General features: G+C 41.0%; 1 protein-coding gene across 3 annotated transcripts in view; it reads left to right on the top strand.

The window, feature by feature from the left end:
- Positions 1 to 1,731: 1,731 nt before the first annotated feature.
- The window catches only part of LOC135494067 (netrin-1-like), a 38,224-nt gene continuing 26,409 nt past the window's right edge, over positions 1,732 to 13,546 (top strand). Inside the window, exon 1 of one of the 3 annotated variants that reach the window (XM_064781824.1) lies at positions 1,732 to 3,312. In XM_064781824.1, the coding sequence (XP_064637894.1) occupies positions 2,268 to 3,312 (1,045 nt within the window). In that variant the 5' untranslated portion in view covers positions 1,732 to 2,267. The remainder of the gene's footprint in view (positions 3,313 to 13,546) is intronic. The other 2 variants (XM_064781819.1, XM_064781832.1) reach the window with 2 other exon arrangements.

Here is a 13,546-nt window from a genome sequence, read left to right as displayed (position 1 = left end):
GATTTCGACACATTAGCAAATTTTAATTAGTTTTTACAATTTGCACAATGCTACCAAGCATTGTGGATTATGCTTTGTTAACATTCTGAGTAGGCCTTAGAGGCTTTTATCTTGCTAAACTGTTGACCTAGGAAAGATCCCGCCAAGGAATTCAATATTTGCTGTGCAAAGGCTACATGGGTACAATATGCCTCCATGAAAAGGGAAAGTAACAATGTCAAAGAAGGGTAAACATGAGTTGACATTCCTGCCTTTTAAGGCTTTTGTCCGAATTTGTCTTGTATACGCCCGCGAATCGTTGTGGAATTCATGTTCTTTAGGCCAGTCGGTTGAAAGAGACCTAATGGTACATTACAACAGCAACAGCTGTAAACGTTGGCGAATTTGCTCTTTGATTTTCAATTGGCGTTAGTCCAGTACACGTTTTGTCCTCACAGTTTTAGTGATTTCGCACAGAAACCGCAGCAAAAATCAAACTGAAAGAAATCCAACCAGTAGTTCGCGCCATAGCCCAAAACTATGCGAAAATGTAACGAATGGACTAAGAAGATTAAGAATGATTAAGAAATGACAAGTGGACAGTACATTCTTTCTGGGCAACAGCAAGTGCAGCTGTGAGTGGGGCTGTTCACTCAGAACTCGACACTGATTCGACACTCAATCAGTGATGACCCTTGACCAGGGGTACACGGTTTGCATTGAACGCTGCATCACATACACGCGATTCTATACCTCCCTTCCACACACCTCGAAGGTCACGGTCGGCCACCAAGATCCCTTGCTGTCGTTGCGGCCATCATCTCTCGCTTCTAACTTCATTAACCACTAAGCCATGATTCACACCCCTTCAAGGCAAATCAACCTATTAATGCATTGCCGCAAATTTCAGTGACATTGGACCTGATCTTGGTAACTTCATCAGCTGGTTAGGTATTCCCGTGCTCGTTGGAAGACGTATTCACGGTCTCGTTTATCACGAAGCGACGGACGGCTTGAGAAGATTCGTATGATATAGTCAGATATCGTTCGGCTCATTGTTTTCCTTTTTAAGGTCATTGTGTTGGTTCACAATGAGCTTTAGTGGTATCTGGCCAGACAAGCCGAGACAATCAGCTTCAACTTTTGGTTACCTGTGTTCACAAGAATGCAACAAAGCCGAGAATTGGTAACAAATAAGTTATTTTGGTCCTTCTGTGAGATAAGGCTTAAAACAAATACCATTTTACATAAGAAAGCCGACCCATGCCATTACTCAAAACTATTATTGAATTCTCTAAAATATCCTAGCTTTAATTGATTATCAACCGGCTGAGTTCGATTCCAGCAGTAAGTGGTTGATGTGCGTTAATGAATCCCGTGCTATCGTCTATCCTTCCAAAGCTAATTACACCGAGATAGTAGCTAATTACCTTGCAGGTAAGGAATGGGTTTGATTGAGATCATTGAAGGTAAGACAAATATTACCTTCATCGAAACCACATCTAGAGATTGATGTGAAATATTACGTATCCCCGAATATCATAATGTTTTGCATCCTCTGGCTCTGATGCCTTGGGAGAAATAAAGTGGTAATAAACCACACTCTGGTAGTAATTACTTCACGCGTAAGCGGAGGCCGACAAAAAGGAGGCGGAGCGACGCCATGATTGGCAGAAACTATCCCGCAAGAATCATCATCGGACTCTCTTTCTGAGAAGATATGTTGCAACCTCTCGGAGAATCTCAAGCACCCGAGCTGGCTCACGGCACAGATTACTCAGAATGCTAACGAGAACATCACAGAACTCGCACTAGCTCTCGTTCAATACTTTTTATTTGTGTTTAAGAGCTTTTGTAAGCGTTTAATTGGCAGTGACGTTTTGAGCATTCGGTGACGCCCCCAGTCACTTGAGGTGTCGAAGAGTAACGAGTGAGAGCATGCACAGCAGTCTCGGTTAGTCGAAAAGCAGAACGCACGTGAAGACTCTGGCTAGCCTTCTAAGGATACAGTGATAACACACATTTCTCAACGGAGAGAACGCGAAAGAAACATTTCAGGATTAATTTTGATAAAGGATTCTCGGAATTTGTCTTTGGTAAAAGTATGTTTTATTAATGTTTAAACATCATCGGGATTTTGATAAATCAGACAAACGATTTCTTTATAAAGGATGTTACGATAGTGATTTACAGATATATTGGTTCTTTTTCGCAGCAAATGGTTGTTGCCCAACGGATTAACACTTTTGGACAGCATTTAGTTGCGCACAGGTGAGACCTTTCCAATTATGATGAAGTTGTGTAGTGATTGCGGCCATATTGGCCTGGGATTTCATTTTCGGGTGTTGCTCGGGGCTCTGCTTGTCTTAGGATTGGACGCGGGGTCAAGTCAACTTTTGGACATGTTTGCTGGACAGAAAAATCAACCAGATCCTTGTTACACTGAATCACAAGAGTCTCGGCGGTGCATCCCTGACTTTGTTAACGCCGCATTCGGCAAAGAGGTGAAAGCATCAAGCACTTGTGGTACACCTCCAAGCCGCTACTGCAAGACGACTGAAGATAAGGATGGCAAATTCGTCCGCCAGTGCTTGATATGTGATGATAGCAATCTTAAACGGCGGCACCCACCCGCTTACCTCACAGATCTGAACAACCCGCACAATCTGACATGCTGGATGTCTACTCCTTTCAACCAAAACCAAAATGTAACTCTTACACTATCTCTGAACAAAAAATTCGAACTAACTTACGTTAGTTTACAGTTCTGTTCACAAAGGCCAGACTCCATGGCAATTTACAAGAGTATGGATTACGGCAAATCGTGGGTACCATTCCAATTTTATTCAAGTCAATGCAAGAAAATGTACACTAAATCGCCTAGGGGGTCTATCACCAAAATAAACGAGCAAGAAGCGTTATGTACGGATGCATATACCAACATCGACCCGATGAGTGGGACAAGGGTAGCATTCAGTACCCTGGAGGGACGACCCTCTGCCTATGATTTCGACAACAGTCCTGTCCTACAGGACTGGGTGACGGCCACCGATATCAAGGTTGTCTTCAACCGCCTCTTAGCCTTCGAGGACAACACGAACCCAGACTCCCCGGACGATAGCGATAGTTCTTATTACGCCCTCTCGGACTTCGCGGTCGGTGGCCGATGCAAGTGTAATGGCCACGCATCCCGATGCATCAAGGACCGGGAAGGGAAACTGGTGTGTGACTGCAAACATAACACGGCTGGCGTGGACTGCGAGAGGTGCAAACCTTTCCACTTCGATAGGCCGTGGGCTCGAGCGACTGCAAGGGAGGCAAACGAATGTGTCGGTGAGTGGAGTTGGTTGTAGATTTTACCTTAAGATTCACAATTAGAACAACATAAGACGACTCGAACCGCATATTTAACCGTCAAAGGATTGTGAGGAAATAAACACATTTTGGTATCAAAATACATCATCTTGAAATGTTAGGAAAAGGGACCGATCTTTTTATGGCACCAAAAAGGGGTTTAATCACTCCAGGGAGGTTTTAATTATGTATTAAAACCTCCCTGATTACTCATATTCCTCCATTTGTCAAAATGTTTATTCTCAGATATGCGGGCGTTGAGATACGAATCGTGAACATGCATGTTGAAACATTTTGTTAAAACTGCATGCTCTTACATTGTAGGTATTTAATATTCAGAAGACAATGTGGCACATCTATATTTCGAATGCACTTTCTGATTTTAACAAGTCCTAGTAATTTTAAAGTGAATTCTGTCCTTGTAGGCTACATGTAACTCAATACATTTTATAACCAAATACGAAAACAATTTTTCACCAACTTTCAACAGAAAATTACTGTTGTATTATACGTTTAAAGCATATACGAATAAATACGATGAAGAGAGGGCAGGCAGATGTAATGAATTGCTTTCAAAACAGTTAAAAACAAAAGCAATCGGATACGAAACATTAGCCAATTAACTCAGCCCAGTACTTATCCGTTAACTGCGGTGCGAAGTGTGAAAACCATCATTAATTTGTGGAAATTCCTCCGACTCGTTTACACGTGTGGTTTCTGAAGCAGCTGCAAGAACAGATGAGGATGAATATACTGTTGTAACTCTGTGTGTACAACAAGATATGTACAAGTTCACATTTCCTGCGAAATATTTGGACTTCTGCTTATCACCAGTCTTCTTTGCCCTTAGCTATAGATTTATGAGATGGCCTACAATGATCCAAATAATTCGGCGAGAAAAAAATTCGTGTATGCCTTATTAGTATTAATGTGATACTTAAGTGCTTATTTAAACCGATAACTTTTACTTGTACAGTACAACACTGGTGAACGATGCTGTCTCAATTGAATTCAGGATCTGACAGTTGCCGGTAACATAGCGCAAAGGGGGATTATCATTCTCCTGTCTAGGACACGGACCTTTCGCTACATCTTTCGCTGTAGCATGGAATACCTCCATTGCTGTAGCAATAGCCGCGGTCTCTCAACATGGACCTGAGGAAACCAGGTCAATGATAAAACTATGATCCCTGGTTACTGACAGTGAACCTCACTTTTTTGAGACGACAATATCAAATCCACTGTAGACTATTTGATAACATTGTCGCCCACGTCAGTGCCAGAATGCGGAATAGGCATATATAGTACGGGCCTCCACTAAGTTAAATTTTATACACAGAAACTTATAAATGGTTCATTAGCAAATCTCTTCTGGACACTCACACATGTGAAAACAATTTGTTCGCGCATTTAATAAAACGTTAACTGGTTTAAAAGTTAGTTGTAATCGCATAAACTCGTCTGACCGATGACTGAAGCCACAACTTAATCTAAGTTACTTGTTAGGCCTGTACAATTTCGTCATGTAAGTCAACGTATACATAACACCACAAGGATTTAGTCGTGGTTTTATTTGTTTTTTGTTGCGATATCACCGGTCCCTTGTAGATAATGTCGTTGATGCGAAGGACCACCAAAAGGTTACACCCGTGCTTTGGGGTCCTTACTTGGGGCTGGGATGATCCTACAATGGGAACCGTAGCTAATCTCGTGTGAGCGTATTTTGGGATATTCCAGACCAATTCATGAATCACTATAGCGGCGTGTATTATCCGAAAGTTGAAGAACCAAGAAATGTCGCCTTTATTGAATTTTATACCAATATCCATCCGGATATTGGGTATAATCCGTCTTATAGGATTCTAATGTGTCACATAAACAAAGCCGTTGCATTTTCTTTTGGCCCAATCAAAGAGTCTTTTAATGATTTTTAGTAAAATGTTTCACCCTTTGGGTCAACTCGGTGTAGAGCCTTAGTAATCGTCTCAGAGATTCAGAATCGACGCACGGTTGAATCATGTTGACTAATATTCCAAATAATGTGTGTTGATAAAGAGAGATATTGTTATTTACGTAGGCAAATATCTCTGAAACTTCGCTCTGCCAACTTGGCGACAGGAAAATTTAAGAAAAACATTTCTGTGCCGAATCTATATTGATAAAGAACAAGTTTAATCACGATGAGTTAAACGACGTATTTGTTTCACCAACACTGTCGTGTGTACTAAAGTTGTAGACTACATGATATCATTGATAACGACACACTGTTAAACATAGCAATATGGTACAAAATGACACCAGACCTGTCGTCTTTCTATCTCAGCGACGGGTTGACAAGACGCAGGCATCCTGCTTCAAGAGTAGAGACCTCGATTGGGGTCTGCTAGGGGTCAGTTACTCGACCGATTATTCTGAAAACAGTAGCTGGTAGCCTACATTTTTACATTCCGATGAAGTGAAGACACAGTACATTGTTCACTGCATGTACAGTATGATCTAGAAGAACATGTGCAATTTATTTACCCAAAATGTGTGTTTTTATGAAGTACACTACATACGTAGTTGCATTGCTTTGGGTTTCTGGAAAATCTGCCTGTAAAGTAGTGATAAATACATAGCTTTAACATCAAAACAAGATCGGATTTAAAAGCTTCGGTGATCTTAGTTATTTCGCAGAGAGCATTTCTTCACTTCTCAGGTGTAAAAACTTAAGAAAGACTTGTGTTTTTGTAACATCAGAAAGTGCCTACTTCAACCAGCAACCCCAGAGGTCAATGGTGCATATATTGAAAACAATCATGTCTAGGGATGATTGTCTCAAAAAGGTGTTCGTATCGCAGTTTATGAATCAATTTGTAGCGGCTGGCTCGCCTGAGCTGGCTGAATGATTCGCAGAAAGTGTAGGTGTTTGGCTCAAGTGCGTTGGTTTATAGTATCTAAGTGCTGTGTTAGTCTTATCATTAGCAATAATCTCAAAGAATGTTGAACTTTTCATTCTATCTTGTTCATTCATTCATTTTCATGGCAGATGAGATATAGACTAGCACTCAATCAACCTATAGCATGCTCATCTTCAAGATGCAGGCAAAAGCGTCAAATGATAGCATTAGTTGACGGATTTAAAATTCGTAGATTTCCCCGGAGCGATTTTTTCTAGGTATTCCCCTTACCAATTAGCAACCGAAATACCGCGATCGATGGCACGGTGACATTTATACCATTCACCAATGAATATTATTCAAAGTTTGATACGATCATTCATTCTGAGAAATATAACGCTGAAAGTGTGACTTGTTCAATTATGTGGTTTTGGCGTTTACACAACGTTGTTCTAAGTAGCGATTGATTAAATTTTAGCTTGCTTTAGCCAAGGTAAATCAATATACAGACTGAGTGTTCGTTTTAAGGCCGACAGTTGTTTGTTTTTCCTCATAACAGTTAGTTCAATTGGACTTTAATGAAAAATCCCTTCGATAAATACGATCGAAATTTTTGTTTTGAAATCGTCAATAAAATTTGGTCACTTTATTACTTTTAGTGTTGGCCATGCGATACTTCGGCAGTAGTGGGATTTTTGTACGCATGAGCCAAGGCATTACCGCAGCATAAGTACTAGTATAAAAGTATACTATCAGACATGCATTTTACATTTTGCCTGAGCTATATGCCTTCCTTTTTCGTCCCCACGCAGGTGAGGAATTCCCCTTAAGCAGGTCTCTCCTGCACCGTTTGTATTTTTTATTTCAAGAACAACAATAACAACGTTGGCAAACAAGCCTACAGAAATTCAGTTCTAGAATATACTGACTGTACGTACGAAATTAATAGTCCCGTGTGAACAGAAAGCTAGTCCATATTGAAAAAGTGGCGTAACGTCATCAGCCATACCAAAATATTCTTTGGGTTGTTGGAGTTCCGCAACACCTTTGGGACAAAGTTCTCAAGAATTCTGGAATTTCCACAACACGGCTCCTTCCTGATCGAATTTTTGGATCTCGAACGACATGTATCGATGTCCACATCTAATCATAATGACAGTGATCCATGATCGATCAGACATCATGAGACAAGTTGAGACGTCTGGGTGCAAAGCTTCACTCAACAAAATCAATATTTCAATCAAAGTTTTAATCGCAGTAATCATATATAATTCGAATGTATCTAGAAATGTACATGACGAATACACGGAGAAATTGGCCGCTTCCAATCTATCGTTTTGAAATGTGATTATAACCCATGAGTTCAGGGAAATTGCAAAACATGTGTAATTGAGTAAGAGTGTTGCATTACCAAACTGAAAAGCCTTGTTCCCTGAGAGGTGAGAATCTCAGGGAAGTTCAAGCAATAACCTTTATCCGGCAATGTACCGAAAGCAGCCAGGCAACACTGGTGACCAAGAAGTAGGCGAACTGAAGGATTTCTGCAGGATACATTGACTGATGTATATGCACACTGCAGTCCCTCTACTCTATTCTTTGCGGCTGCTCGCCGTTCCATCTTCAAGTTCCCATATTACAAGAAACTAACCACGTGGTGTATGAATTGAAAGACGATCCCGTTGTCGCAGTTTCTTTGAGGAGTATCATGAGCGTCCTAATTTAATTCATCCATGCACCATGGTGTGACATTTGAAGCGAATGTCACCAAGTTGTAACCATATCCTGTCATCATCACAGCTTCGATCTGATTGGACGAGATAAGCACAAGAATGGCTACAATGCATCATTATCGTGATCAATAGCATCATTTCCAGTCAACCCGAAGCACAACTTTTGTTCCACGCCAGATTGTGCTGCGGGGTTCGAGGATAATTACTGTTTGCCAAATACACTGTAGACTGCTATGCTCCCGAGACTGCTTATTTTGTTTTGGCGGATGACATGCGAACCGGCACACTTCCAATGTATCGGTGTTCTTGATGCACCCCGTTTGGGGAGCAGGACAAGATGAGTGTTGATGAGTTCCGAATTCTCTTTGGTTGTCCTTGTTGGCTTGCCTAGCGCTACAGAAAACTGAGCAGAGGTGTTTTTTTATACCATGCGATGCCTGCTTTCCAATATCGGCTTGATTTCAGACTACGGGTGGCCTTCGATGGGCGTGCCACTGTATCAGAATGCACCCTGGCCATGTCGTGTCCAGCCACTGTGTGGTGTCGCAGGACATTCTTTCGTGTGAAAAGCCCTCACTACCGTGACAATTTCAATCATCTTCAACAAAGAGATGACTATCTTTTATGATACAAATTTGTATTTACACATCCAACAAATCGGCCAATATTCCTCTTCTATGGCTTTTATTGCTCAGCCGGGCTTGCATGAAAGGCGGAACGGACCCAACAATGCGGAACGAAGTGATAGCAAACAATTTGCAGGGCCCGGTTTAATCTTCTTCGATGTATCAGACTACAAGCGATTGCCTAAACTTTTGACACCAGTCTGGATATTTCTCGCACCCTTAGAGGTGATTTCCAAACTTAGGACAAATTTAAACATCAATGAAAAGGCGGCGTAACACCACATCGCCTGAAGGGGTTATCTGAAAAGAAAATACTGCGACAAATGGGGAGAAAGGTCCGTTAAGCTAAAGATCATAGCCATTATCTCATAGACCCTAAAATCATTAGCATTGATGGTGTCAGTTGAGGCGAATGATTGCAGAAAAAGTGCTTCCTGAACTGAGAGGAAGAGGCTTTCCGCTACGGTGTAGGTACACTGGACCATCTCCCACCCACCAGTCCGCAATTTCCATCCAATTCCATTGAATCAAGATGGACAATGACCGTGGACACCCCATACCTCGAGGCTTGTTGACACAAAGAATTAAGGCCATTTTTGTGGATATCTTCCCCCTTTGCCCCAAGTTACATGCTTTCAAAATAAAGTCAGCCTACGTCAAATAATTTTCAATTATCCTCACAATATGCTACTTTAGATTCTTTTGGGCTTAGCATTACGCGACACTTTGACAGCCCTTTTAATCATCTCGACCTGTGAACGTTCGGGCCTTTGGCTGCGTTTGACTCAACAGGTGGACTGTCATTGTCCCTTTCCCTTCTTGTTACATTTTATGTCCGTAGCCTGAGAAAGTTCTTGCTTATATCCGCCCCAATTGGAATGTTGAGTACCCTTGAATTTTGGCAGTAAGTGGCCAATAACTGAGTCTTGTTCTTTCTCCCATTGTCTGTCAAGGACCAGTCCTTGAGAAAAACCTTCGTCACTTTTTAGTTGAAAGGGATATTCTTGGTCAGTAGGCCTACTGGGCATAGCGTGAGAGTTTTAAACCTAATTGACGACCCATTCTTATAAGATATCCGAGGGAAATGCTGTGTTTTCTTGAAATACAGCCAATTGACGCTGGCATGCAGTTCAGCTTGTCGACGACTTTATCTTGTCATCGGGTTGTAATTACTCGCACGGTGGACTCACTATATTGATGCAACATTTTCGCGAGCCCTATGTTCATGAGAAGACAACTCAATTACACAAATCCATAATAAAGTTATTAATTTCTTTTGAAGATGCCGATTACTCATTATATCATTTATGATTATCCTTCGCCTGAAGAACTTTGGACAATTGACACTCGCGCTAGTTGTCCACTCAACTCAATAAGGAACGTTAGCAAAGTGATGGAAATATTAATAATGAGGATCGTCGTACCGGACGTGATTTTTTTTCCTGAACCTTTCGGGCAGTACAGTGTACATTTGTACACAAGTTCTCAGCCAATCAGAATCCGATAAATCTGTGTATTCATCGGGGCATCATCACGAAACTTAGAAGTAAGCGTGTATTGTTTTGTGCTTGTTACACAAATTTGAAGCATACAGTATCAAAATATACTGGAGGAAGACCATACACATGAGGCAGTATCGAAAGACAAGTCTCATTGCAGAGAAACATTCATACTGGAGGAAGACCATTCACATGAGACAGGTCTCATTGTATACTCAATATGATATCTGAAGGACTATCCCTTGGATCTTGGAGATGGGGTATTGTTATTGTCCTTTGTGTAGGTATGTTGCAGGCAGCAGAAATAACTCAAATGTCTAAAATCTAAATAACAAGGGAAAAGAAACGCATTATAAAAATAAAAAAATAAAAAATAATATGTTGCCCACATCCGGATTCGTACTCGCGACCTTTGGATCGAACATCGTATTCTGCCATTTCTGACGAGCGCTCTACCAACTGCTCTAAAGTTTCTAAGACTTCTGACGTCATGTATTTGTCGAAATCTGATTGGCTGAAAGTCCCTGTACAAATGTACACTGTACTGTCCCAAAGGTTCAGGAAAAAAATGGCGTACCGGACAAGCAATGCATGCGATGATGGACTTATGGTTTATTTTCTAAGAAAGCTACTTTTTGCCACGTTGTGGGATAACAATTTCACCTTCGAAAGATTTTAAAGGTTTCAGTATGACATTTGGAAACCTTGCACAGCCCCATGCGAGCACCAGTCAGCCGCCCCAAATGCAGACATACTGCAATAGTGCTTTTCAATAAATATCTCTCGATTTTATTACCAAATGACATCGTTCATTTTTTTCAGTGAGGTTCTAAAACAAACTGCTTGAGCGACATCAATTTCACACTCTTATGGAAATGTCACGGCAACATCGACATTGAATTTGACTTTTATATCTTGTTCAGTTTACCATTTCTGGGTCGAGACGCTCGGCAATAATCATCGACGTGCATCAATTCCTGTCTATCGACTCATCATACCGTAAGACGCAACAGAAAATATCAAATATCAAAATAAACATGGAGATCTCGAACCATCACCTCCGGGCTGCATAGTTTTTGATATTGTACCAAAAGAATCTCCCAAGCAAACTACTTATACACTAGGATTAGCCTAATTCTATTACATGCAGTATCGCCCAATGCGTGTTCGGCAAGGAAAACAAGTTTCAGTTACTGATGTTGTGAAAGAAAATGGTTCGGGGGAGTTTTGTTCCTTTTGATTAGTTGTGCCTTGTTGCGAATGCCGGGTACGCATGTATGACAGCGTGTCTAGGTGATTTACAAAAGCACTTAAAAGAATACGGGCAGTTTTAAAGGAAATTAATGTACAAGTACGAGAATCATTCGAGAGAAAAGTGCATCTGGACTGCTAAAAAATCGAAATCTGCCGCACTCTTCAAAGGATTATAAAGAATCATAAATACCTTAAGTGTTCAACAAAGGAACAAAGGTTGACGCTAATTTGTCAACAATTAACTTATTCCTAAACCGCTAAATAAACCTTCTGTGGTCAAATCTTTGAATTAACCGCCTGAAAAACTTCGTCCCATCTAATCATCCATGTAATTGGGTCCTAAGTCGAGAAGCGTTTACAAGTATGAGTTTTACTTTGAAAATCCCGTTATAAGTAACTGGCTTAGTTACTTTGCTTTTGCTCGATTTCATGGGGAATTTAATTTATTTTTGGGGAAAGTGAAATATTTGTAAAGCGGCGTGATGTGAAGAATGCTTCACGGAGATTTGCGGCTGGAGTGGTAATTCAAAGGAAAGGCTGTCTGCCCCCGAGGTATTTGGCAAGCATGGCTCAGACAGGTCTGCTCAAGTGGTTTGCAAGACGACTGCTATGGTCCGACCCAGGGTTGGTGTTGAGATTTTTTAGTGTTCCCCATATCTCAGCGTTTCCACACAGCAAGACAGCTTGAAAGTGTGACCATGACTTTCCAATCTTTTATTCTACATGTATTTCCTTAACAACATAAACAAAAACTAGTGTCATCGGCAATGTTATGTTGGACTGGCGTAGAAAACGATATCCTAGCACTTGTTCCTTTAAACAGCAGACTGATGGAACTAAGAACATCACACATCAAACAACTACCTACCTAACTACCTGACCTATGACTTACAAATCAATCATTTTCAAACAAATATTTACGAAATCGTTGAGAAATATAAAAAGGTCCAAGCCAAAGGCAACCTCAAACATAGCGGAAAGGGCAATTGCATATTAGAAGCATGGTTGATATTAGTTGCTGAGGCATGAATTGAACCAATCGTTTGTGATGCTTGACAGCATTGCCACATTGGTAAAAGGATGATGTTAATGTTAGATGGTTTTGCCGTCTGCTTTCAAAGCTTCCGCCTTGTCCGTATTCGACAAGGCGTTCACTGGGCAAGATCAAATACCTTATGGTTCCTGAGTATTGCAGCTGATGTATGAAACTGTCGCTGAACACTGAAGGGTCGTCGGCTTCTGAACGATAGTTGTACTAACTTGTGATGTACAGTGTGTATCAATAAAATGATACACTTAAAAAAACTGACCAAAGTTGGCTTTCTGGGTCACTCGGTAAATATGCTTTCCTCAGAAAAACTAAATTTAGGTAACGGTGGTATTTGCTGGTTTAGGCATTTTGCGTTGAGCTCTTATTTGCTCTCGTACCCTTCCCTAAAGGAAGCCGTTTACAGCATGTTCTGTGATTTCATTCAACGCAACAAACCATGTTCTCTTGCCCAACATATCCATTAGGATGACATCTTACACCGTCTGAGAATGTTCTCTCTGCTCATCCTTGGTGGCCCGTGATTGTCCATTCTTGTCAAAATACGCTTTGCATCTTCGTTATTGTTGAACTTATGCGCGCGGCGAAGATGACCTCACTCTCCACATGTCAAAGGGATTTCTCTCAAAGTGCATAACTCTCCCGTTTAGTCCGCCCTTTTATCTATCAAGTGGCCTACTGCCGTGTGATATTCAACTATTTTATTCATCCGTTTGGACCTGGATCAATAATGGTTTGGATTTGAAGTGTTGCTATTTCAGTGTTTCCTTTAGTCACATTCCTTTGTCCCCAAACATCTTTTTGATGAACGACTGTAAAAATGAAACTCTCGGGATTGTCTTGACTTGGACCCGAAGATCACCTTCTATACTGGGTAAACCACACGAACCGCATGATGCAGTGTGCAACTAGCATTCTGGTTAGTCTATTCACTGTAATGTGACGCGACTGTCTTCAAATCGTCGCATCTTATCAATAATTGGTGAATTGTGAACATAGCAATTTCCTGATGCAATGCAGGAAATAGATTTCCAGGAAGATGAGGTAGGCCTACATGTATCTCAGTCCTATGTAGTGGCTGTAATCTATCTATTTCATTTCGCGAGAAGATTTTTTTTGTTAATGGTTAAAGTGCAGCATTCATTATATGTACAATTCGATGGCCGGGACAAGATCT

The sequence above is a fragment of the Lineus longissimus genome, chromosome 1 (assembly GCF_910592395.1).
Source record: "Lineus longissimus chromosome 1, tnLinLong1.2, whole genome shotgun sequence".
Classification (NCBI taxonomy): Eukaryota; Metazoa; Nemertea; class Pilidiophora; order Heteronemertea; family Lineidae; genus Lineus; species Lineus longissimus.
Note: the sequence above shows the minus strand (reverse complement) of the source record. Positions and strands in the feature narration are given on the sequence as shown.